Here is a 26097-nt window from a genome sequence, read left to right on the forward strand (position 1 = left end):
CTTGTTTTCTCCCAAAGGAATGCTTTATTGACAAGTTTCCTCGGTATTTATCTGTGAAGAGAAACAGTTCAAGACCCACGCTCCAGCAGTCCCCGTTTCACTGGCTCTGCTCCTCGCACGGAGGCCAGTTTTAGTCAAACGAGGAGGGCTGATAAATGACACACCACGCTCTGCCTACTGCCTAGCACATCTGCCTTCTACACTGCCTCATCGTGTGTCCCCGGATCAGCAGAGGGAAGGGAGTGGGGATGGGGGAAATGGAGATTTAATCAGCAAAGTGTCAAAACTTGCTTCTCTAAAGAAAGGGCAAAGATGGTCCAGTCCCTCCAGGGTGATAAAACTACTAAAACTACCCAGATATGTACATAGGCGAGTCTAAAGACCTGAGCAAGTCCCACTTGGCCTCTAAGGCACAGAAACACTCACTGCAGGTGCATTTATTTGGAGGCATCTTGCCTAGAAGAAGATCAGGCCTCTGTAAGAAAGCTTACAATGTTCCAGCTCCTGAGCAATGAGCTCGGACCTCGGAAGAGCAAAAACATCTATCTGCTTCGGGAACTGGTCGAGCTCTGTGACTCTGCTGGGTTTGTAAACCAAGATCCCAGCCGGGGCTTTCGACTGAACGACCCCCACAGTCCCAGTCAGATGTACCAGACGGAGGAGCCCACGGAGAGCAGAGCAGAGTCCCTCCAGCACAGCGTCCCTAATTGCCAGCAACAGCTCTGTCCTCGTTAAACCCGGCCCTGTTGCTAGCAGCCTTCAGGATTTCTTCCTCCGGGAACGAAGGCATAAGCTGAGAAGGGAGAAGCAAGTTTTATACACTCAGGCAACAGAGTGCACCACTGAAAGTTAACACAAGAACTGGCTTCTAAGCATGCTGCTACTACTGAACGATGCAAAAACTCCAGTGCTCAATATCCAGCTTTATAACCCTTACAGTCCTCTCTAGAGAAAAAAAAAATCATAAACGAGTAAAGCATAAGGTGATGTAAGGCTTGCAATTCAGTTTCAAAGTCCAAGGGAGCATTTCCCTAATATGATGCCGAAGCTTTTTTTTCTTAAGCTTTATTTCTTTAAAGTTCGTTGCATTTAAAAATAAAGATTTTAGTTTTGTTAAAGCTAGAGCATTAGTGTAACAACGAGGCAGCTGCTAAGTGAAGTTTCCCTTTTAGGAGCCCAGAAAAAAAAAAAACACACTTAACTATTTACCCCTTTTAACAGATTTCTCCAATGAGAGCCAGAGGAAGCAGTAATGGGAGAAGCCTGGGAGATTGCTGAGTTGCTACATGGCATGCCCTGAGCAGAGAACATAGCCAGAAGCTGAAGCTAAAATGCCCATGCACTTGGCTTCTCCTGTGACTGCCCTCCTCACACTGCACGGGGCAATCGATCTGCTCCCAGTTATGACAGAGGTGGGAAAAACTGCTTTTTCTGTGCCAGCGGCGTTTCTGAGCTACTTCAAGGAAACTCCATCTTAAGCGCTCTCCCAAAAGGACAGCACAGTGATACATTTCATCTACAAAGTTTAGTGTAAAATATTATTTGTGTACAAAACTTTGCATTCTCTTTATTTGACTTAGATCCAGCAGCAGTGTCTATGAATGGATTATGGATCTCTCCAGACTGGTTCTCAGCCCCTTCATGGATTCGCATGTTGTTGCTGTTGTGAAGAGTTGGGAGGGAGGAGGCTCGCTCTCGGAGTTGTGCACGGCTGTGCAAAGCCACACCGCAGGTCTAGAAAGGAGCGTTGTCTTGTGGAGGCTTGTCTCCAGCTCCCGAGGGGGAGTGGAGGCCATCGGTGCTGTTTTCCCTGCTGCCCACCACTCTGGACTGAAAGGAGAGAAGCGAGTTAGGATAACAAGAAAGCAGCACTGAGAACACCAGGGGAATTCTCCCTCGTCAAGGTCACCCGCTGTAGCAAAGACTTTGCATATCTGAGAGGCCGTCTGGCCAAATACTAGCCCACGAGAAAAACAGCTCAGAAATCAAAGTTTCCGCTTAAGGCCTCACAATGTGCGTTTCCAAGACAAAGCAGACTGTTACCTTTATGGTCCCGACTCTATCTTCAAACGACTTGAAGGTTGCAGAATTCCTTGAAGAATGGAAAGAGAAAAAAAAAGACAAAAATCAAGACGAGTTAGCTCTTAACTGAACCAAACTGCACCATGTGACTGGTCTCTCCGGGCATTCCCATGCAACGCCAGTGCCAGCAGCACTCTGAACACTTGCAGCTCCTCACCACGCTGGCCTTTGGCATGAATATCTCAGGCACACCAGACAAAACACCACGAACAAAAACTCTGAAGGAAAACATTTCTACCATGTGCAATTGCTTGATTGCTCAAGCTGAAAAGTTGAGGGAAAAAGCCCTAGTTCACTAGGGAATCAACGCATGATACGGAGAGAAGAAACTAGTCCTTAGCTTTACAAGGCCTCCAACTAAAAGCTTGCTTTATTAAATAATGGAAAAGCTGAAAAGGGATTAAAAAAAAGGCTTCAGTTTCCCACATTGCATCCTGCTGGCAGGAAGGGGAAGGGCCCTGTGCCTGAACCTATGGGCAGTTCTGTTACTAGAGCAGTGGTCATTTATGGCAGGAAATGCTCAGGAAAACCCTGGTGCAATAAATTAGTCAGAGGACTTTGTGTTTGTGGCAAAGCAAGCCAGGTCAGTTGTTAGCACAGGGCTGCTCTCCCTGGGCAAGGTTTTCTAAACACCAGGAGCTGGGCGACGAGGAGCCTCATCTCAGTTCTTGCTGTGCAGAAGAATCACTTTATACCCGTGCCCACAAAGTAACCTCTGTCCATCTGGAACCAGGATGAGCAGAGAGAGGGCATCCATGGGCCTCATTCAGCTCTGGCAATCGTTTCTCCTACAAGATCCCCATCTAATGCACCGCGAGGGCACGCTGAGAAGGGCACTTAGCTTCCAAGCTGGAGACAGAAGGTTCAAGTTCAGATTCCTCTCGGTATTAGCAACGGCTGTGCTGTAAATTGCCAGAGGAGGAGTGTAATCCCTCCCCTCCAGGGACCTCTGAGAGCTGCGAATTTCAATTAGACTTTGGTACAGTTGCAACACTGCACTTAGCCTGGGAACAACGCAGGTGCTAATGGCCATAAAAAGGAATTGGGTTAAAAAAGCCCCAAATTGCTCCAACTGCAGGACACAATCACCCCACCGTGCGTGCTGGAGCGAAGCACTTGCACAGCTCAGAACCCAAACCCGAAGGATGACGGTCAGCCATACCCCCCCATCGCCCCCCCAGGAAGCAGGATTCTGACATTACCTCATGGCAGGCATACTGATCGAGTGGCGAATGGAGTAACTGCTACTCGGAAGCGTTCAGAGGGAGGAGGAAAAGGTTAAGTGACAATTAAACAGGCACCACGCAAGAGCAGCACGCCTCGGTCCCGAGTGCTTACACAGGCAGCTGTAGACAACTGCAGTGATGGAAGCTGCATTTCTTCCTTCCCTTAGTCAAAAGCTGCAGCCCAGAACCAGTTTTCTGGTTGTGGGACTGTTAGCACGAATATTTAACTCCTATTATTTGGAAAATGCAAACAAAGCAAGCCACACATCTCGTTTTAAAACTTTCCTAAAAGTTGGGTGCAGATTTGCTCCTGTCAGCACAAGGAAATCAGTCCCCCCCCCAGTGAGATTTTTAGAAAAGGGTTTGTCAGCTATACCCAGGACACAGGAGGTATCTCACCCGTTATCAAGGGTATTTTTTATATAAATAACATTTAAAAGAAGCAGAGGCAACTACAGGGGACAAAATCGAGCACAACTGGCTTGTATTGAGTTACACAGGTGAGTAAGTTTTACTAGTAAAGGCTTCCTCCAAGCTGTAGTCCCAAACCAAGGCTGACAAGGACACACACGGCATGCAGCGAGCGCTCCCAGGTGTGCTGGATTTGTACTTTCAGCTTGGCCTGAAAGAAAACTGCTGGAAGAGCTCAGAGCCCTACTGCTCTGCAGTTAACACCCTCCTAGCTGCAGCTGTATCCTGTGGCAAGCTGCGCCGCAAATTGCAGCTGTGATACAGAAGTCAACCCCCAGGCACTGCACTGAGCTAGGTTTCTCAATCCGTGTCGGAGATGGAGGCAAGGCTGAGCTAATCAGCCTCCCCTGTAACACCCACGAGGGCCTGGCACAGAAACATCTGCTCTTCGAGCAACCTTGAAGAGTGTCTTACCTAAAGGAATGCGAGAAGGGGTGAGCCCTGAGAGCAGCCACGGGCAGCAGAGAGAAAAGGGAAGCAACAGTCAGACACTTGTGCAGATCCCAACAGGGCAGCTGAGCATGGCCATAGGATCACGGGACAGTAAAGTCACCTAACCATGAGCAAGCCTCTTAAATAAATTACAGAAGCAGGCAAAACAAAACAAAAAAAAAAACAATTGCTTTTCATTAAATCAAATAACCCAAGCTAAGAGGTTTTTCAGAGGAACATACCAGCACCTGTTCAACCTTACACATTGCTGTCATTCCTTTTTTTTTAGAGCATGTTTTCCTAAACTGAGGTTTTTACCAAGTGCTAGCTGATTTGGTACAGCCATTTCCTTCCCCAAAAGCTCTGACAGCACTGCCAGGCTTTCTGGTTGAGAACTTCCGTACCAGTAACCTGCAACAGATGCCCGTTATCTTGCCAAGTATGCAGATCTCAAAGGTACCGCTCTGAGCAAACATCTCTCAGCATAATAAAGATAAGAGTCTCTGTATAAAAGGTGTCACGCGTACCCAACAACCTGGTTGCCCATTTTTAAGTTTCGAGGCAAATTATCCCCCACCAGGTTGCCAATTTCCACACCTGATTCTGCAATGCATCTCAGGGGTCTGAAATACCAGTCCAAGCTTTCCTTCTTGCACTATTAGGATTACCAGGGTGGTTTAGGGCTTCTCCTACCAGGAGCAGTGTTTTATTCCACTTAGACACCGTTTTTGCCTTGGCAGCAGGGAAGCAGTCATGGCAAGTTGGGTCTGAAGTACTTGGCAAGGAGCACGAGGGCTTTTCCTTACAGCCTGAGCAGCAACGTTAGACTTTTGGATTCATGGGGAAATGAAATCACAGTCGGCTCTTTGGCAAGGCAGACTCCTTGAAATGCTGTCTTTGCATGTGAAATAAATTAACTTCCTACTACTTTTTGCTAAAGAACACAGCCAGACGTGCCCATGCACCATGCTGCTCCGCATGCAACACCACAAGCACTGGCAGACTCCTTCAGCACCTTAGCCTGGACCTAGCAGTGACCCTTCTCCTCCAGTCACGAGGATTTAAAGTCTATAAATTCAGGAGTTTTCAGCCACCTTTGGGGCTCAGGCTAGCATTTCATAATGAATTTGCTTGTAGCACGACATGCAGTAGCAAACTCCATCAGACAACACAAAATGTATTGGGCTAGAGACAAAACCACAAAGCAAGCAGTTATCTGCCAAGAAGAAAACTCTTTCAATTTGCAGTTTACTGGGGTCAGTAAAATGCAGGAACAGAACGTCTGCAAGCCAACTTATTTTTTAACTGTAAGTGGAGATAACAGTAAGAACTGAATTGGCCAAGATTTGCAAAAATCCCTCCCATTAATTAAGCTACATTTTCTCTCCTCATGGCAGCCTAATAGAGTAACAGCATTAATACACTTAGCGTGCAGTTATTGCATTAACCTCGCAATCTCTCCTTAAAATACTTCTAAACGTTCAAGCTGTGGATTGTGACCAGAACGCAGCAACCCTGAAGGATTTAACCCAGGGACACGTTACTGCTATTTCACACCACCTCGGTCCAAGCATTTCTGATGAAATTATGACTACGCCCTCTGTGTGTCCGAGGCGTTTGTCCCATTCATCACGCCTTCCTTGCATTTATCAACCGGTGAAGGCTGACTAAACAAGGAAATCCCTTCTGTTATCTCAACACTTCCAGTGCTGGAAAATAAACCCTGGTTACAAGTGAATTTGGAGCGTGAGAGGAAAAAGCAAGTACAGTAACCGAGGTTGCAGCATAGGCTGTGAGGCCTGGAAGAGATTCTCTAAGGACAGAGATCATCCCCATGCATTCAGAGAGGTGATCACGACAATAAACCAGCTTCACTCCTTGTAAGCTCTGATCACATATCAGAACACCAGCTGCACTTTCACCAGGCAGGGGTAGAAAATGGGACAGTCCCTGCAGAAGCTTATGCTCAAAGTTAAACTTAATTCAGAATCAGAAACATCAAGACTTGAATGCAGCACAGGAGATGGAATTCTGTTTATGTATGCAGAGAAAAATTAAAGGTTTTCTTAAAAAATAATTATCATTACTGTGTTCCCCCGCAGGGGCCGCATATTCAAAGCGAATTCTTCTGAAGTAAATTTGGCAGGGATTCCCTCAATTTATAAGACAGAAGCTGCCTGTGTTTTGTGCTATAACCCCCAAGGCATTATCTGTAAAAAGGAATAGAGGCTTTTAAATTGGTGATTAATGCTGAGCAACACCACTGCTGCAGAGGTCTGACGTGTACGTAGTCAGCCAGGCCAGCATCCACAGCCAGCATCTGCACCAGGACTTTGCCGGGCCAGCTCTGCCACCAGGAGTTCAAATTTTGTTTGGCCGTGCATCCCCTCCCTCCATCGGGTGCTCCTGGGATGGCAAAAACATTTGTGCAACCTCGTGGTAAAATAGATTTTGCCTGCAAATAGAGGCCAGGCGGGACCAAAGCTGTCAGAACAGCTTCTTCTGATGGCGGTGCTGGTTCAGGAGCTCCCCACGTGGTCTGAGGATGACAGCTCCCAGCCCTTTGTCACAACAGCCTGAGCAGACTGCAGAATTTAGAGATTTACCACATTTACTTCACCATTATCAGTTTAGGAAAATCTATTAGCGCCACATCTTGCGCCAGTGTCTGTCTGCTGTGTCTCAAGTGATTACACATAAGTCTTTTCTTCCAACAGACAATGTAGCTTCCAGGAAAGAAAAATGAAAACTTGAATACTGGAAGGGGTAGGAAGCCAACTAGTCCTCTGCCAAATTCAGAGAAGTGAGCTACTGAAAACACTCACCAGTGATTACCCTCCAGAAACACAGCAAATAACTCAAGGAGGAGGGATCTAGAACAAATCAGTACTACGTGATCAGAGGCCAACAAGTTCTTACCACTTGGGTACTCCCAGCCACAGCGGAATAGGAAATTCCCTACAAAGAATGACAGCTGCCCATTCAATCCAAGATCTGGCACGTTAAATTAAGTACAAGCTCTAAGGATACTTCCTTAATCATCCAGATAGCTCATTTGCTCAGAATTAGCTCTCAATTCCAAGAAAAGTGTAGGCAATGTATTTCGCACGAAAACCTTGCACGCCACCATTAACGGGGAAGCAACCTTCAGCTTTCATTTCTAAAGATCAGGAAAATCCCAGTGCTAACCTTCAGCTCTGTACAGATGAAGAACTCCCAGAGCAAGAACCTCAGCCAGCAACTGAGGAACCAGCCCCTGACTTTTTGACTGAGAAAAGTTTAAACTTGCAACTATTGCAGCTGCCATCTAAAGGAATCTAGATAACCACCAACACAAGAAGAAATTTTTAATGTTATCATGATCTGATCAATTGATGACTTCCAAACTATGTGACATAACTGTGCTCAGAAGGCAAGCTGCCATTCTTCATGGAAAACTGAGACAGGGGCTTGGAGCTGCATGACACGCAGCATCCAGACTTTGTCACGTTTTGAAGTGTAAGAGAGCACAGCAGTGACAACCTCCTTCTGATCTTAACCCATAACATGGAGAAAACACACCTCTGTAACACAACAGTGAACAGAAAAGGTAGAATTGAATTCTACTTTCTTATATGTGGTGCAAAAGCTGCAGTAAAGCCATGATGGTAAAAGGGGGAAGGGAAGGGATGTTCTGTCAGTTCTGCTAAGCTGAATTCAATGCCTCAGAACGGGTTTTATCCATCAACCAGTCTTTAAAAAGTGTTTAACCTGTCCTGAACTATGAACCAACTGCAAAGTGCTGCCAACTAAGCAGAAAAATGGAAAAAAGCCTAGTTATTGTCTCAAGTCTCGTTACTGTTTGAAACCGAGATCAAAGCACCAAAGCACAAAGCAGAAATCTTACCTCATGTCACCAAGTTTCCTGCTGATAACAGAACCTACATTGGAAAGGGCTGCTGAAGTCTTCTGTCCTGCCTGGGAAAGGGTTTCCTGGGTCTTCTTATAACTAAATGGGGAAAAAAAAACAACCACCAATAAGCTGTGCTAACAGGGTTAGGATAGAAAGCAAGAAGCATCCCCCCATTTGGAAAAAGGAACCCAAAGTAAAGGAAAGAAGCTGGATTAGTGGAGCTGCACTGACCTCACTGAGAGAGCCCCTTCTAGTCTTGCATAGATCAAAGACTTGAAGTTTTAAGAAGGCAGCAAGTGCAGGGCTAACCTTTTCATACACCCACTTCAGTTCAGTTACCATTTTGACCATTCATTCCTAAATCTGACAAATATTTGAAGAAAAAAAAAAAAAGGCCAATTTTCCATGTGGAAGCTCTAACACCACAGCATTATACCCCCTCTGCTCTATGAAAATATTTTGCAATCTTTGAGAAAACAAGCCTAGGAATTTATTATTCCATTACAAGCTTGTAGTCCTGAAGAAATTAACAGCTTTTGTTGTAGCATTAGGGTATGGAGGAAAGAAGCAAGTCTGCCATCATCACACAGAAACAGAAACACAAGAAGCAGCACCACCTCTACAATGCAGTTTAGAATGAAATTGATGGAGAAGTTTCCTATCAGTTACCATTAACCACAGTCAGTCAGTCTGACAGCTTGCCTTTGTCAGCTGAGTACATTTGGGTTTATACAAGAGCTGGAAAAGACACTCGAAGCCTTCTCATTCGATGGAAACCAAAGCCCTAGGTACAAAGACCCTTCAAGCCATTTTCTTCTAACTAAGCTATTCCACAGCTGGTGATTAACATCTAGATTTGTGGCATTCTTCAAATTATAAAAAAGATTCAGCCTGGAAAACAATTCCAATAATTTAAGCCAAGTTTTCTTACTCCAAATATATAAATATATATAAACTTACTTTTTTGCTCAAGTGTAATATTTAGGAGAAGGACATTTATAAACAGAGTAGAATATCCCGAGTTGGAAGGGACCCACAAAGATCCTGGAATCCAGCTCCTGGGCTAACGTTAACAGCCTGATGTTCTCATCTCTGAGCTCCCAAGGCTACCAGACCGTGATCCTCCCCTGGTGCTGAGCCCTCTCACGGGACTGGATTTCCAGCTGTCTACCAGAGAAACTGAAGACCTTGTGCTTACTAAAATGTGCTGTGCTTACTCCACTTCTGCCTGGCTCTCTCAGATTAGCACCGAGCACCAGCGCAGCGATGAGGAGCAGTTTACAGAATCAAACGACACCATCCCACCACGCACACGCTGAGAACTCTTAGCTATGAAGCTGAGCTTCAGGAGATAAGAGACTTTCCAACCGTTTTCTCCCCACGTGACAGCAATATTCTTAAAACAACTGAAATTCAGCACTCGAGTGCTGCTCCTTTTGCCTCAGTGTGCTCCTTCGTGATGCCAGCACAACTGTGTGCTGCCGGTGATTTACACAGGAAAACAATCTGGCTGAAATAGAAGCTTGGAAGGAAAAATAAATTAAAAGATAGCAGCCAGATCAGGTTGCCAGTCTAGTCCTGCACCCACAGCTCCCACACGCACACCTCCACCACTGCAGCACAGGAGGCAGAGCCAGGAAAGCACCGCTGAGATGAGAAGCTCGTTAACCCAGAACTGCCATCGACACAGATGTGGAGCTGCATCTGTGACAAGCAGGGACCAGGTTATACAAGACTTCAGTGCAACTTAACCACACCCAGCTCTGACCCAGAAGCCACAACTGCTCTCCTGCAAGCACCACGGTGAGGTTCACTGTCGCTATAAACTCACGGTCACTCGCCTTCCTCCCTTAATGCCAGCGTAAAGCACACTGGAATAATCCAAATCTGGGAGTCATAAACATCAGCTATCTTTAATACCTTGCTTAACGAACAGGCAATTGGCTGCGGGAGTGATCTCTGCCCTGTGGTACTCAAACCCTTCACTGCATCCCTCTCCCATAAATCCTGCCAGGGAGGGGCCAGGCCCTGCATCCCCAAATCCTTCTTTATCCACTAATGCCAGCTTCTGCTCGCTCCGATCCGGCAGTCCCTGCTCATACCATCTATGTCACCTTGTGTCCTGGTCACAACAAAACTGGAGCAAGAGGGAGAGGAGCAGCACCTGCTAGGAAACGCAGCAGAGCCCGAAAGAGCCATAAAGCGAACTGGATGCTTCCTAGCTCTTATGGAGAGCTCTGAGAAAACAGGAAAAGAGGAGGCATTTGCATAACAAACACAAAACAACCAACTAAAACCTTATCTTCAGTCTTCTCAAACTCAGCTCCTAGCATTTACTGAGCTTTAAAAAATGAAAACAGAAATTCTGTTCATTTTCTGAAATGCTGCCGGAATCGTACCTTTAACCCCCCTCGCCTCTCCATTTTAATTGGCACCCACCTCGTTAGCATGACTTGTCACTCTGCCTAGTGCCAAAGCAAGCAGGAAAACTAGCGTGCCACAGCTAGCCAGGCCCTGAGCACTCCCCAGAAGCACGTTTCCGCCATATCCTTCTGGCACTTGTTAAGCACAAGGAAACAGATATAATGAGAATTTTTCTATTCTAGCAGGCACACCCAGGGAGGAACTCTGATTAACCACCACTGCAGTCAGTCCCAGTGCTGGCAAGCGTGAACATAAAGGTCACTCTCTTTAGCAAGTGAAATAGGGATAATTTACATCTTCTTAATCTAGAAAACATCCACAGAGCATAGCAAGTAGAACCTGCAGACCTGATTTTTGTTTTCTGATACTCCTACTTTTCATCTGCTCTCATCTTTCACCCATCTTATGAAGAACACCTATCCACAGCCACCGATGACAAAATCCCAGCTCAAAGGACCTGATTTCATCCCTACTCCAGAGAACAGGAAGATCTGACTTACCTAAGACCTACCCCATCATGGTTTAAATCAACTCAGAAAGCAACGATGTGATCTATCTGCTCCCATTGCATTGCTGTAAAGGATTCCCCTACAAACTGTGCAAAACATGCAGCGAGAAGGACAAAGGCCAACTTTCATAATAGGCTTCCATAATTTAGTCCAGATGCGAATTTAATTCCAGACACTTAATAAAAACCTGGCTAAGAGACTTCTGCAGCCAACAAATGGAGTACAACAGCAGTGAGGTTTAAGCTGTTCACATCCATTTGCAGCCCCAAAATGACAGAACAGCTGCCTTGGACACTGAAGCTCTATTTGTTCTGATCAGATACCATAGCAAAAAGAAAGGCTCTCGCTCCCCAAAGAGCACGTTACGTGGTAAGAAGAGATCAGCCTGTCTATTCCACAGCTTGTCAGCTGAAGCTATGAAAGCTGGCATGCAGCTCTCAGGTACACAGTGGCTTCAGCCAGTTCTCCTCTGAGAGCAGGCGGGTGGTTGAAGGATATTGCTTGGACCGCAGGGAAACTGTTCTAATACTGACCTGAGGAAAAGCTCCCTCTCCCAGAAGAGACAGTTATCAGGTTAAAAAAAGTCAAAGCTAGAAAAAAAAAGAAGTGCTTAAATAGATCTAGTCAAAGCAGAGGACTGCGAGCAGGGGCACAGAACATGAGAGGCAGCAGACTGTCATGAAAGCATTGGTTAATGCCGAAGGTTAAGACACTCACGCTTCTGATTGAGTTAATTTTTCATTCCAGTCCTCCAGTGTGCTGCTGGCTGAAAGATATCTACAAACACAACGGAGGTTAGACACAGTGCCAAGATTCATGACAGATGCTTTTTTCGACACTTTCCACATTATTAGTGTCTCTTTCCACTTACAGTATCTTGGGTTTTATTTCTCTGACAATGCCTTTCTACCTTCTCTGTTACAGCCAGAAGGAAAGGAGCTGCTGTTTGAGAGGCAGGAAGACACCCAAGCTCTGCTTTCTTTCTCATTTAAGCACCTTCAAACACTTTGCACAAAGAAAGCCTGCAGTTTAGAAGGTGTCAGGAATTGAGAGACTTCAGATCTTCTGTTCCTTTCCTACATACTTTACGGCAGCTATATAGTAAAAGCTAAAAGCACAGAGCAGTGAATTAAGCAGAGAGCCAAAAAATCTGACTGCTACACCAAAAGCTGGATTTTATCAATACAGCATGACCTTGACAAACTGCTAAACTACACTTCATTTTCTCATCTTTAGAAATCATCATGCTTTCCTATACCTAAAACAGTATCTTAGGAGTTGTGAGAATAAATGCCGGATGTACAGAACAAATACAGGTACTACAAAAAGTGTCTGCTACCAGCTCAGACAACATGTAGAGGTGTTCAGAGGACGTAGTATATTGCAGGCGGTTCCTGTCACCCCAGAAATAAAACTATCCCCAATTAGATCAAGAACTGTCTTTGCCTACTGATGGGAAACTTCCAACCCGCATTTCTGCTTAGCCAAACAACCGCCTCCTTAAACACAACATGCAGAAGGGAGAGAATCTTCAGCGTAGAAAATATTCAAGGTCTCCCTGATGTTCAGTTAAAAAACAAGAATCAAAGTGATTTGTGTCTAACAAAAACAAAGGTCTAACGTACTACAGCATATATTCTAGAGTCAAAAACAGCCAGCTGCATTTGTCACCTGCTTGTATGTACTGCCAGACTAAAATCCACTGCTTTTTAGTGTTTGACAGCAGCAGAAAGGTTCACATACATCAATCCCTCCAGCCAAGGCGTTACAGCTTGCAAAAGCCAATATAAATATATTTGTATTTGCACAGCCCCTATTTTCAGCTACAGGTAAATGCCTTCAGGCATCTTCTCTCCCCTGTGGCTGTACAGAAAGGCAACAAGCAAACTGATTCCACACCTGACAAGAAGAAAAATAGTTTCATAGTAAATACAGAGGTTTGCTAATATGACATTACAATAGATTAACCTAACAGCAATCAGCTGAAGTGAGACTGTGGTTGATTTGTCACGTTATTCTTTAACGAAGTGTGGTCTGGTAACTGATTGGAATTTTTCTTCTGCAATGGGAAGACCAAGAGCAAGATGCTAGTAGTAACTTTTACTCATCTCCTCTGCAACCGAGGGATGCTGAGAGCTGGAAGTCGGGCATGCTGCTGCCAGCAGGCCTGACTGTGGCTTTACCACGCCTCCAGCTCCCAGTCAGCCCCTGATGCCTGTGAGAACAAGGAGCAGCACAAATCGGGGAACACAGCAAGGAGCAAGAAGGTGTTGCTGAGGAGCCCGAGGCACTCACAAGTCAGACTGTGTCACTTTGTCATTCCACTCTCCAAGTTTCTCAGATGTTTTCACATAACTAGAAACAGAAAGTGTTAATGAATATAACTTAATATTCATTTTTAGGAGACAACGACACATTTCAGTTACAAAGGAGTAACAGAAATTGAGCAGGGGGGTAGGAGGGAAGACGAGGAAGAGAAAAACAAACAGGGTAACAGCTCAAAGATCTGCCCTGCAGTAGTACTGTCAGTAACTCCTAATTCTAGTTAAGTTACATGTGACATTTTTAGACCAAACAATAACCCTGGGGGCACAAAGGGCCTCTTATATCTGGGCATAACTGCAGGTTAAACTTACCCCTTTGCCTCTCCTTTTGGCACTATTGAACAGCGCTGTGACTGTAACTTTAGTACCTGTTGAGGAACAGTCAGCCTAATTTCAAACATTCTTTAGGCAAAGATGCCTCTGCATATGGCATTGATGGCACAGTAATGCTACAGATGTTTTTCTTCTTGGAATACACAGACTTTTTAAATTCAAGCTATATGGCCCAGAAAACAGATTTCTGAACTAACACAGGGTAACACTTTTAAGTTACCTAACCTCAGGAAATTAGCTCAGTGAATTTTAGCAATTTTTGCACTTCTCTTTGAGCTTGAGTTCAGAATGAGGTAGCAGCAGTCTATGCCTCACAGAAACGGGCAGAAGTACACAAACCGAACTGTTCAGTGGTGATCTAGATTTCAAACGTTATACAAAAAAGAACCAGCAACAATTTATTCAGATCATAAATATTACAGTTCTGTTTGCACTGACATGAGATCAATTAAATTAATAATTTTTGTTTGTTTGTTTGTTTGTTTTGTTGTTGTTTTTTTAAATACCCTTTTCTCTATATAGTCATCAGGGCAAAAGCCTTCAGACACTTGGAGAAGCCCTGGAACATGCTGCAGGGAAATAATTGCTACAGAGCAACATTTAAATGTGAAATGTGCATCACAAGCAACACTTACGCGTTGGAGACTTGCACGTCGTGCCAGCTTTTGGACAGGTTTTGCTTTAACCCATCCAAGGGAGTCAGACCCAGCTTCCTCTTCAACTCTCCACAGTGCCTCTCTTTAGCAGCCAGGACTTGTCTAAGAGTACCAATTTCTTCTTCAACCTTAGAAAGAGATAGACACAGATCTCAGTATCACAGTTTAATAAAATTCTGAAAATTAAGCCAGCTTTCCACCTCCCTCAAAACTATTACAGTTTTACTAACATGAATACAGAGAATTGGCAGGAACCTTCAGGTGCACACAAAATAATTCAACTAAACATGAATGGTGTCGGAATGGCAGGCCAGTGGCTCAGACTTCAGTTAGGAAAACACCCATAAAAGCCGCTATACTGGTGACTTAACGGCAGCAAGTTTATCAGAACACGGTCCTAGCATTGTAATTTCAACAGAAAATACCATTAGAAAGCAAAAATCAGTTGCCAAATACTTATTAACTAAGGTTCCAATCCTTAGAACATCCATTAGAACAAAGAGCTTTCCCTCAGAGATATTTCTTACAAGATTTTCACAACACTCTAGAATTGTTTCGGGACAGAGAAGGTTCGTTTCTACTTTTAGTTAACTGCAGCTTCCCAGCAGCTGCATGACCATGCAAAACAGTGAAGTCCCCCTTGCTAGAACATACGAATCTGGGAGATTCTCAAATGAAACATAAGAACAACCAAAACCACCTTCAGCTCTATTTCAGGTACAAATTATAAGCTGACCTTTAAAACGCAGAAGGTGCCTACGATTCGGGATATTACATTATAAGCTCTCAGCTTTTCAAAAGCACACGGGCACCAAAAACAACTGCCTATAACGCATAATAAATATTTAAGAGAAAAGATAGAAGAAGAAAGCACATTAAGTATGCCATTGTCTCGGTTTCATAAGAGAGTTTCATTTGCATACCGCTTGCCTAAAGTGTTTTCTTGCTTCAAGCACAGCTACAAGTCTAGATGAATTTCACTGCATCAAAGGCCGTGTACTTCCTGAGAGCTCTAAATTAAGATGTTCTGGGAAAGAGCGTGCAACATCACGCACCGTTTGAAGTGTCTGCCAGCTTTGTTGATTTTAACAAAGCCCTGGGAGACGCACAGGTAACGCCACCATCAGAAGCAAAATAAAACCCCCGAGCCCTGCTCCTGTGGCACCCCAAGTTCTTGCTCTTTCCCCCCCAGCAGGACCTGGCTGAGGCTCTCCCTACCTTGGCGATCTCTGCTCTCAGCTCCTCTTCCTCGGCGGCCGTCAGCCCTTCAGGCGCCGCGGTCCTGGCTGCGGCCGTGCTGTCCACGGGCACGTCGGTCATGGCATCGGCCAGCAGACCTTTGTTGGGAGAGTTAAGGTTGATATCTGCCGCAGACGAGAAGCACACAGGGTGAGCGGGCAGCAAGCGAGGACGCGTCCTGCAAACCCACCCGGGGAAGGCCAAGGACGGGAAGGGGAAGGGAAACCTCGCCTGGACGGCAACGGGGAGAAACGGCAGCGCCTTCACCAGGCCCTCACGGCAACGGGACCCCCCCTCAGGGCAGGGGGACCCCCCTGAGAGAACCGGGACCCCCCCTCATGGAACCGGGACCCCCCCTCAGGGAATCGGGACCCCCCCTCTGGGCACCGGGGCCCCCCCTCGGAGCACTGGGATCCCCCCTCGGAGCACCGGGACCCCCCCTCAGGGAACCGGGACCCCCCCATCTGACCACCAGGCCCCGCCGTCACAGCATCGGCCCCCCCCTCACGGCCTCCTCTCCCCTCACGGAGCTCCCCCCGGTTCCCCCCCCCAGCCCAAACCGAGGGGTTTAACCCCTGGGGAAGGAGACCTCGAGCGCAGCCCCGGTCCCACCGCGGCCCCCCCCCTACCCTGGCTCGCGCCCTCCATGGCGGCGCCCAGGCCCCGGCCCCGTCTCCGCCGCCGCCGCCCCCCCCCGTGACGCGATCAGCGCCGCGCCCGCTTCCGGGAGGGGAGGGGGGGGGGCGCGGGGAGAGCGCGTCACCCGCGCGTCGCCATGGCAACGGCGCCACGTCCCCCCCTTCCCGCCCCCTTCACCCGTTTGGATGACGTCATAGCGTTGATATGACGTCATAGCGTTGATATGATGTTATATGTGGCTGGGATTGCATCATATGGGGTTGGGGTGATGTCATAAGGCTGCCACCACCACCCCCAGTTATCCCCAGAGCCCCCCCCTCAAGCCCATGGTGGCTTCTGTGTCCGCCCCTGTTGTTGCCAGTCCCCATCGAGCCCAAAATGGCACAGGGAGGGCTCAGCCTCCCCTGGGCCTCCCCCATGGTCTCACACCCCAGCGGCTCTGGGTGCCCCTTCCCCAAATGTGGGGGCTGCAGTGGGGCACCCACCGGCTGCCCATACCCACACCCAGACAGGGAGGTGATGGCGGGGCTGAGGAACTCACCCCACACAGCCCCGCAACCGGTGGCACCTCACGGCACCTCATGGCACCTCATAGCTCCCCATGGCACCTCACGGCACCTCATGACACCTCGTGGCACCTCATGGCACCATTATGGCTCCTCACAGCTCCTTGTGGCACCTCATGGCACCTCATAGCTCCCCACAGCCCCTCACAGCACCTTGTGGCATCTCACGGCACCTCACAGCACCTCACAGTACTTTGTGGCACCTCACGGCACCTCATGGCACCTCACACCACCTCATGGCACCTTATGGCACCTCACGGCATCTCACAGCACCTCATGGCACCTCACACCCTCCCAACTCCACTCCTCCACCTCCAGGCAGCCCCAGCAGCTCCCAGGGGATGCTGTTAGCCCCGGTGCTGAGCCTCGACCAAACCCCCTGGGCTGCGACACCCCGGCTCCTGCCGTGTTTCTGGGAAGCCCTCAGCAGCCATCACAAGGGCACCGGGGAAGCCCTGGGCAGCCGATAGAGAATTTGCAAGCCCTGCTGAAAGCCCCACGGCTCCTTTACACCCCCGTTGCCAGCCCCTTTCATTTTCAGGGCCGTTTCCACCTGGTCTGTTTGCATTGCCCAGGACGAGCCTGAAAAGGGAAGCGAATATAAATGGGGAAATGTGCATTAATTTTTCAGAGCCGTTTCCAGCGGCGCTCGGTGGGCACCGAGCAGAGGGACCGCACTCGGCGCTCGCGAGAAAATAAAAAAAAAAAAAGCTGGAAAACACAAAAGCTGCTGGAAATACCCTGCCAGGGGCTGAGCACATCGCCTCGGAGGAGAGCCCCATCTCCCCGAGGTCACACAGAGGCACTGGATGTTCCCTTTTGAAAAGGATGGGGAGCATTTTAAGAGCTCAACTTTTTATCGTTGATTTTATTAGGGCCTGGAGGGGGGCTTATTTTGAAATTCAGGCTGATTTCAGTGGAAACCCAGCCGAGAGCTGAACCCAGGGGGAAACGCGGGGAAGGGCTTTGGGCTCCAGGCAGCTCGGCCCCGAGAGATGGAGGCAGCAGGAGGCGCTGGGAGGTTCTGGCTCGCTGGGAGCCGCCGCGGCCTCCGACAGCTCTGCCAGGCACAAAAACCCGATTCAGAGAGTCCAGGCTGCCAGCGAGCAGGGTGTGCCTCCTCAGCCGGCGGACGAGCACCCGCTGCTGGCTCATTTTGCTGCACCTTTTTCGAGCAGCAATTTTTAATTAAACGTATCCCAGCGCCTGCTTGCTTGTTCTCTCTCTCAGCCCCTGGATGTGTTGTTGGGTCCGGGAAGCAGCAAAGCTGCATTTGGGGTGGAAAAAAACATCCTCCGTGTGCCAGGATGGTGCTGCTGCTCGGAACGGCTGCGGCTCTGCCGGGGGTGTCCCCCCCGGGCCGCCCCCTCCGCCAAGGCTTTTGGCCGCAGCTCCGTGCCCTTCACGCTGCCCCCCGTCCAGTTCTCCTTTGGCTGCTGCCGGGCTTTTCGCTCCGATGGGGTTTTTCTGGTGAAATGTCAGGCCTGGGGTCAGTTCCTTTCACTGATGCCCTCCCAGCTGCTTTGTGTGCCACACGGAGGTGGAGGGGAGGGCAGGGGACAGCTCTGATGTCCCTTGGGGGGGGGTGGTGGCAGCATTTCCCCTGTGCCGGGCATCCCTCCGTGCCCCCAGCAAGGGCACGTCCCCGGGCAGAGTTACAAAACACGTTGTTGATTTTTTTTTTTTTTTCCAGCAAAGCCAGGAATTGCGTGAGCAGCCCTGCAATGGGAACGGGTGTCCCGAGGCACCATCTGCTCCCGCTCGCTCTGATCCCAAATCCCCCCCAACACTGACAGCTCCGGGCCGGGGATGCTCCAGGAGGACCCGGACATTTCTCTGCTGCCGTTCCCTGCTCGGCAAAGCGCTGCTGTGGCTCTGCTGCTTCCCTTGGAAGCCGACACGAACTGGGCTCCGTGCCCCTTTTACAGAAAGCCCTGACCTAGATTTCGCTGCCCGCTAGCAAAGCCGCCCGGCTCCGCTTTCCTCATCGCTCCTTCCTGCAGCTGGAAAGGGCCCAGCAGAGGAGCCCTGGCTCCTGCTCGTTAACCCGGTGGCGATTAACACCACCAGGAGCCTCCGCAGGCTGATGGGCCCTTATTTTACCCACTCTTACCCATTCACAAAGCATTACCCGAGCATCCCTGCAGGTGGGGGCCCTGCCGCAGCACCCATGGCTCACAGCCAGCCCTCACCCCAACTGCTCTCCCTGCTGGGCTCCTAAAATACCCCATCCCTCGGCACTGACGGGCAGAGCTTCTGCCCCAGACCCTGTGAAACACCTCTGCGTCCTTCCACCCACCCTCCCACCCACCCACCCATCCATCCATGCCTCCACGTGTCCCTCTGCCCCCCCCGATGTGCCCACCACCCCTCCATCCACCCGCACTCCAGCACCTCCCCCGTGTCCCTGTGCCACCCCTGCTGTCCCCAATTTCCCCCCCAAGCTCCCTGGCTCTCCTCGGACAGCAGGCTGCCAGGCAGGATGGCATTTACGTGGGCTGTGGGGGCAAAAAAAAAACACCCTTACAAGTGAAAAGTCACCAAGAACTGCTTGCATCAACGCCGCCCCCGCTCTGGACGCCAGCGGGTGGGCACAGGGAGCATCGGGGGGGCCCGGCGCAGCCACCGCTTCCCCAGCATCTCCCCATTGCGGCAGCGGGGCTGCCCGAGCCGCCCCCGTGCACCCCAAAAAACCCCGCTGAGCTTCAGGTGGGACGGATCCGCTTTCTTCAGCCTTGTCCCCGGGGTGGGAGCGGGGGCTGCGGGCTGGCGGTGACGGCGATGTTCCTCTTTTCCAGCCCCCCCTGCCACCCCCCCCCTGCGTGCTGCAGGGGCTTTGCCCGCCCGCCCGCCAGCCCTGCTGTCACCTCGTGCAGCCTTCCTCTTTTCTCTAAACCCAAAATAAGCCCCGGGCTGCAGCAGGGGGGACGCCAGAGGTGATGCTTCCTCTTTCTGAGACATCTCTGGGAAGGGACGGGGACTCTCAAACGGGGCTGGGGGGGGGACGAGGGCGCAGCTGCTGGGGGCCAGGGGGCAGACGTCAAGCGTGGGGCCCGTGGGCTGCATCCTGAGCAGCCCCTGTGGGGTGCCCAGCTGGTCCCCAGCGGGATCCTGCTGCAATCCTACACCCCCGTGGTGCCACCCCGCAGCAGGACAGACAGCTGGCTCCGGACACACGGCACAGGAGGCTCCGAGACATCAAACAGCCGGGGTGGGCTGGGGTCCCCGGCACCCCGAAGGGGTCCCCGTACCCATGGCAGGGCTTGAACCACGTTGTAGCTTCTCTCTCTTCCTTTGGGGCCACTTCAAATCTTTGCACGCCTCTGCCTGGAAATGGGGCCCTCATTTCTACCCCGTTATCTGACCGCTCCCAGCCCCAAACAGCCCCTGGGGCTTCTCGGGGATTGCCTGAGCGCAACGTCCCCGCCGGGGGGGGGGGGTTTCTCTCTCATCCCCACCTTGTCACATCTCAACCAGTTGGCCTCATTCATCCCCACCCCGAGGGCTGGGAATTCCCCCGGCAGCCTTTGGGGTGAAGTCACAGCGGGGATGCGAGAGCTGTGGGAGGAGGGGGACTGCCCCGTTCCAGCCCCATAAAACCAGTCCGATTGTCCCCATCCCGTGTCCCCTGTGGTCCCCGTGCACTCACAGGTTGATGTGTGTGCACGGGGCGTCCTGCCTGGCACTGGGCGATGTTGGAGCCCTCCTGGTGCCTCCTATCTGGGAACGGGGGATTTTCTGGCCGAAAATCCACCTCCTCCCCATTTCTGCCTGATTTCCCATCCTGCTAACCTCGCCCCGGGACCCATCCGGCACCATCTGCCGCCTGCAAAACCCCTGCTCCCTAAGCTGCCCTAATCCCCCGAATCCCATCCACGTCCCGGCGGCCGTGGGCATTTCCCCCAGGGTTTTGGGGGCAGGTTTTTGGGTTTGTGGGGCTCGGCGGGGCTCGGTGCAGCTCCGATTTCCCTGCTGATGGGGACAGGGAGGGAGCAGAGCGGCCGCAGCGGGCCTGGTGCTGCGGGCACGGAGCCAGGGCCTGGCTTCAGCTGCAGGAAAATACAAAATGCAGCGGTTCTGCGGGGTATTTTGAGAGAAAAAGGGGAAAAAAAGGCAGTAAAATATGCCCGACGCTTCCACCTCCATGCCCTGCTCTCTGCGCAGGGATTGGGGCGAGCTCCGTGGCCACGGCGAGCGGCGGGGTCGGGGGCTGGCGTGCAGGATCCGACCCCACAGCCCCCGGAACAGGGCAGGACGGTTTCAGGCCGGCTTGGCGAGAGAAGAAAGGGGCTGGGGGAGAGGTGTGGGGGGGCTGCCCCGCTGGGGGGGACCTTCCTGGAGGGCTCGGGGCGAGAGGAAGCGCGGCAGACAGCTGCACAACATCTGGCAGCGCCGCGGTTCCCCCCCCCCTCCCGCGACCCCAAACGCGGGGTCCGAGCCAGCGCTCCGCTTCCTGCCACCCCCTCCCCGCGGCCAGATGTGCCCCCCGCTAACCCCCCCCGGGGGTCACCCGAGGGTCCCACCCTTCCCTCCGGGCCGTGCCCAACACCTGCTTCCAGCTCGGCCCCGCTTCTCCCAGGCCCCCGTGGCCCCACAACGCCCAGGGGAAAGGCGGCCCCGTCACCTCTTGGCATCCCCATCCTCTGCCGGGTTGGATGCGGGCTGGCAGCTCTTGGCCCTCCACAGCCCGGAAAATCCACCCAAAAAGGGGCCTGGCCCCCCCCCCACGGCACTGTGGTGGCGGTAATGGATAAAGGATTTGGCCATCGCCCCACACCGGAGCCGCCTGGGGTTGGGGGAGCACCGAGAACCCCCCCAGATCCACCAGCAGCACCCCAAATCCCGCTGGGTGCCCCGGCTGAATGGCTCCAAACCCCGCTGCTGGGTGAGCTTGCAAGGAAAGGCTTAGCCCCGGGCAACAAAAATAGGCTCCCTCCTTAAAAATAGCTTTCCTGGGCTTAAAAATAGACAGTTCCCGAAGGCGATGCTCAAGGAGACCGGGCCACCCGCCGCCTCCATGCCTGGGGACAATCCCGGGGGGCTTTGGGCTCCTCGGAGCCACCTGGCTGTGGGCTCAGCCCCTCGGTGCCACCCTTGGGAGCCTGCTGTGGGGTCAGCACCCCATCTGGGGATAACCCCATTATTCCTTTCCCCCCCCCAGCAGTGTTTTGTCCGTGTTTAGGATCAGGCCCTGGCGTGGTTTTGGGTTTCCACGGCCGGGCGAGCTCCTGGGTGCTTCCCTATGGTTTGGGGCCATCCCCGGTCCCGGCACCCCACAGAAAGCCCCAGTATGGGGGCGATGCTGGGGTGGGGGGCACGGTGCTGGGGGCACGGAGGAGCTCCCGGTGCCGCCTCGCAGCCGAGAGCTCGGGGAGAGGAAAGAAAAAGAGGCAGGAAGAGAGCTCGGGCTGAGCCGGAGCAAAACTGGGAGGCGAACAATTAAAAGCAGAGGAGAAAGCGCCTCAAATCCCCGGTGTGCAGCAGGGGGAGAAGAAAAGCTCCGTGGCTGCCCTGCCCCGGGGGCAATCCCCGCAGGATTTGTGCCTCGAATTGCGCCTCGTGCCCGCTGTCAGTGCTGAGCTGAGATGTGAAACCGGGGAGAAGGGAGAGAAAATAGGGGAAAGGGGAAGGGGAAACGGGTGCAGGGCTCTCTCCAGGCTCCAAATCTCCCTCCGACCACGTTGCTCCACGTGCCCCAGCCCCCGGCAACCCCACCAAAACCCCCCTCGCTCCGGCCCCAGCGGGGTGCCGGGGTCTGGGGCACGGCACCGAGCCTCGGGGACACTGGGGACAGCGCGGGGAGGGCAGCACGTGGCCGGGAGAGGCTTCGGGAGCGGGGTCGGGGATGAGCGAGCAGACAGGGCCGCGGCAGAGGGGCTCAGCTGGAGCCGGGACGGGTTAGGACACCCTGGGGATGTCCCCCCCTCCCCGGGGCCACGCTCCTGGTGCCCTGGGACCGGCTCTGGGGCTCGCTCCCACGGCCGGGAAGCGGCGGCGGCTCGGCCTCCGGAGGCAGGAAATCAGCACGCGGGGGCTGCGGGGACACGGGGACACGGGGACATGGGGACAGCGGGGGGGGCCCGGTGAGCCCCAGGGATGCTGCCTGCACCTCCAGCAGGATGTGGGGCTCACCCAGAGGGCTCGCGGGCAGGGTTTGCGCCCCCCGGGCGCCGCAGTCGGTGAGCGCTGCGGCCCCCCCGGCCGTGCCAGGAGCCCTCCCAGCAGGATTCGTCCCCGTTTCCACCTTGCCCCCGCTGGGGCGAGGAGCGCGGCTCCTCCCAGCGCCGCAGGAAAGCGGCATCAAAGGCTGCTGGCGGGGCTGGGAACGTGGGGCTCGTGGGTTCCCAGCAGCTCCAACCCCGGTGCCAACGGCTGGCGGCGGCCCCGTTTCGGAGCCGGGCGCTGGGGGTGACAAGGGGCCAGGGCCAGGCCCGGTGTCCCCAGCACGGCGCAGGGGGGGTGGCAGCGAGGCCGTGGTGCTGCTGGGTTTGACATTTCCACCTCCTGCTCTCCGCTCCCCTCCCACTCCCTGCTTTTCTCTCCCTCCCCGCTTTTCTCCCCGCGTTGCCGTTCGTCATGGCAGCGGCACCGGGCTTTGCGCAAGGGCTGCGAGCAGAGCGAGGAGACCTCTGCCTCCTCCTCCTCCTCCTCCTCCTCTTCCTCACTGCCTCTCCTCCTCGTCCTCGTCCTCCTCGTCCTCCTCCTCGCAGCAGCAGCCGTGGGGAGGGTGCAGGGGCCAGGAGGCCCAGCAGGCGCCAACATTTCAGCGGGACAAAACTTGGCTTCTCCCCTAAATCCCCAGCCCCTGGAGTGGTGTAGGGGCGCCAGGTGGTGCCCGCGTTGCTTCAGATCAAAAAATCTCCGCACCCATCCTGCACTCAGCACCCCCCAGCCCCAAATACGAGGTCCCCGTGTCCTGGTGGCAGTGTCAGGGCCTCGTACCCATACACCCCCCCCCGTGTGCCACCCACCCCGCTGCCAGGGGACACGGTGGGGACAGCCAAATGGGGCTGGGGGGGGCCTCTCCGTGCCTCCTGTTATCAGCAGCTCCCTCCACCTCCCCCCTGCCCAGGCTGGGCATTATCCAGCTGATCCCTCTCTCAGCCTCCCTAAATCCCTTCGGGGGGTTAAAGCCAGCGCCTGGCCCTGCCCTGACCCCAGAGGACCCCATCCCCAACTCCCCCAGGAGCTCGGGGGGCGCAGGGATGGGGGTGTCTCCATCCCCCCGCCATACCCAGGCGGGTTGGAAGCGCAACCCCGTGCGCCCCCCGGCACCGGCACCCCCCGCTCGCCCCTCTCTGCCTTCCCCGAGCCCCTTGGCCGAGGTTTGGGAGATGAAAGCCCCCCAGCCCCCCCCGCCGCCCTCCTCCCACATCCTTCCCTGCGAATTCCTTCTCCCTCCTTCATCTCTCCGGGGGGTGCCCGGCTGCGCCGAGCGAGCGGCCGCGGCGGAGCGGGGCCGGAGGAGACCTTTCGCGTTTTCCCCTCCGTTAAAAATAGCATGAGATTTATTTTCTGGCAGCATGGAAAGCCCCCGGGGGCGTAAGAGAGGAAGCAGACGGAGCTTCTGCAGGCCGGGGAAGGGTGGAGGGGGGGGGGTTGGTGGGCAAAGGGAGGCGGAGGACTGGGGGGGGAGAGCGAAAAGGGCAGGAAATAACCCCCCGGCAGCAGCAGCGGCGGCCCTGCGGAGGGGAAAAAGCTCAAATGCAAACAGTGTGTGGTTAATGTGGAAACTCCCAGGGCACAGCCAGGCTGCCCCGTGTCCCGCTGTCCGGCCAAAAAGCCTCTTCCTGCTGCCAGCAGCCAGCCTCCTGCAGCACGGCCCCCACCCCTTACCCTAACCCCCCCCCCCCCCCCTTTGAACCCTTTTTGGCCACCCTCAGCCCCTCGCCGCCGGCCCCGACGCCCCCAATCCCCCACCTGGGGGTGACGGAGGAATTTGGGCACCCCCGGCCCTGATCTGTGGAGGGGGGAGATGGGGATGCACGCAGGGCCCCCCCCTCCCCAAAGGCTGGGACCTTCCCGGCTGGGCAGTCCCTGGGGTTGGGTTTTGTCCCCGTCCCCCCCCCGGTGATGACCGAGCGGGGCTGGCAGCTGCCGGGGCGTAAATCACCTCCACCCGGCTCTCCCCGGGGGTTTTCTCCTCCTCTCAGCCTCCCCCTGTCCCAAAACACAACCGGAGGGGGGCTGGGGCGTCCCCGTGCCACCCCCAGCACCCCCCTACCCAAAACGGGGGGCACCCAGTGCCACGAGGAGCCGGCAGCCCCACGTCGTCCCCCCCCCCTTAATTTCTCTGCGTCCCCCGTGCCACCGGCCGGCCCCGGTGACCTTCCTCCACCTCCGGGGGGTTTGTTCCGATTTCCTGGGGACATTTTGTTGCCTTTCCCCCCCCCCCCCCTTCCCCAGCCCCTGCGTTATCAGGCTGGCGATGATTTCCTCCCCGTCCACCCACCTGCTTATTTTAGCCGCTTCTTCCTTCCTCCCAGCTGCTCTCGGCCTCCAGCCCCGCTCCCCCCCTCCCGCAGCCCCTCCGCGGCCCCGTTTTGTCCCCGTTTTGTCCCCGTTTTGTCCCCCCCCCTCCGGGTGCCACGCTGCCCGCCGTGCCGTGCCCTGCCCGCTCTATTTAGGGCAGGATCCTCGGGCTAATTGAAGCCCTGCGGCTGCCGTTTCGAGCCTCCTTGGCTCGCCGTCCCGCTCCTCTCCTCCGTGCCGAGCCTCCCTCCCGGGCTCCCTGCCCTCTGCCTGAACCCTGCCTCCTACCCCCGCTCCCTGCGCCCCCGCATGTGCCCCCCACCTCCCCAAACGTCCCCCCGATATCCCCCAAAATCCCCCCCCCACAAATTCCTCGCTCGCTTCTCCGAGGCGCAGCGCCGTGGGGACGGCCCCGTGCCCCTCAAACCCTGCTGCCAGCGTTTTGGGGAGGCCGAGGGGGGGGTGATTTATGGCAAGCAGCATCCCCGCGGCCTTCAGGAGCGCATCCGGAGCCGCCGCCGCCTCCCCCAGCCCTTCCTCTCCCCCTCCATCTCCCCCCCCCCGGTGCTGGCTCCGCGATGTCCCCACGGGGAGGGGGACGCAGCCACCCCTCGCCCTCTGCGTGACATTGGCCATGGCACGGGGCTGTGGGGGGGGGGGACACGCGCTTCCCACCGGCCTCCCCCCGTCCCCGGTGGCACGCGGGGGACGCCTCTGGTGGCACGGTGGCAGGGAGGTGGCAGGGAGGTGGCAGGGAGGTGGCAGGGAGGTGACAGGGACGTGTGGCTCGGGCGCAGTTTCCAAGGAAACCCCGGCTGAGCGCGGCCTCTGC

At 53.6% G+C, this 26097-nt stretch overlaps 1 protein-coding gene across 3 annotated transcripts; it reads right to left on the reverse strand.

Annotated features, from left to right (window-relative positions):
* On the reverse strand, positions 1-16338 carry LOC309891117 (tumor protein D54-like). Of its 3 annotated transcripts, none has more exons than XM_082785506.1 (8): positions 16218-16338; positions 15568-15686; positions 14329-14477; positions 13332-13391; positions 11754-11813; positions 8098-8199; positions 2044-2092; positions 1-1830 (listed from the first exon to the last, which is right to left on the reverse strand). In XM_082785506.1, exons 1-8 carry the CDS (start codon positions 16234-16236, stop codon positions 1735-1737), a joined length of 654 nt encoding a protein of 217 aa, XP_082641632.1. In that variant the 5' UTR covers positions 16237-16338; the 3' UTR covers positions 1-1734. The 3 variants fall into 3 exon arrangements, with proteins under 3 accessions (XP_082641632.1, XP_082641631.1, XP_082641633.1); XM_082785505.1 differs by having other exon boundaries at positions 15568-15713; positions 16218-16283; XM_082785507.1 differs by lacking the exon at positions 11754-11813 and having other exon boundaries at positions 15568-15713; positions 16218-16283.
* Positions 16339-26097: the final 9759 nt, after the last annotated feature.

Source organism: Aythya marila (genome assembly GCF_965140915.1).
Source record: "Aythya marila genome assembly, contig: HAP1_HAP1_SCAFFOLD_421, whole genome shotgun sequence".
In the NCBI taxonomy this organism is placed as follows: domain Eukaryota; kingdom Metazoa; phylum Chordata; class Aves; order Anseriformes; family Anatidae; genus Aythya; species Aythya marila.

Bases quoted from the DNA above. Each gene is read 5' to 3' on its own strand.
- LOC309891117 (XM_082785505.1), bottom strand. The intron at 8,200-11,753 runs GTGAGTGTCTTA...TTCCCCATTTAG, and splicing joins AAATTAACTCAATCAGAAGC to TTATAAGAAGACCCAGGAAA. The intron at 2,093-8,097 runs GTAAGATTTCTG...CCATTCTTCAAG, and splicing joins AGGAAACTTGGTGACATGAG to GAATTCTGCAACCTTCAAGT.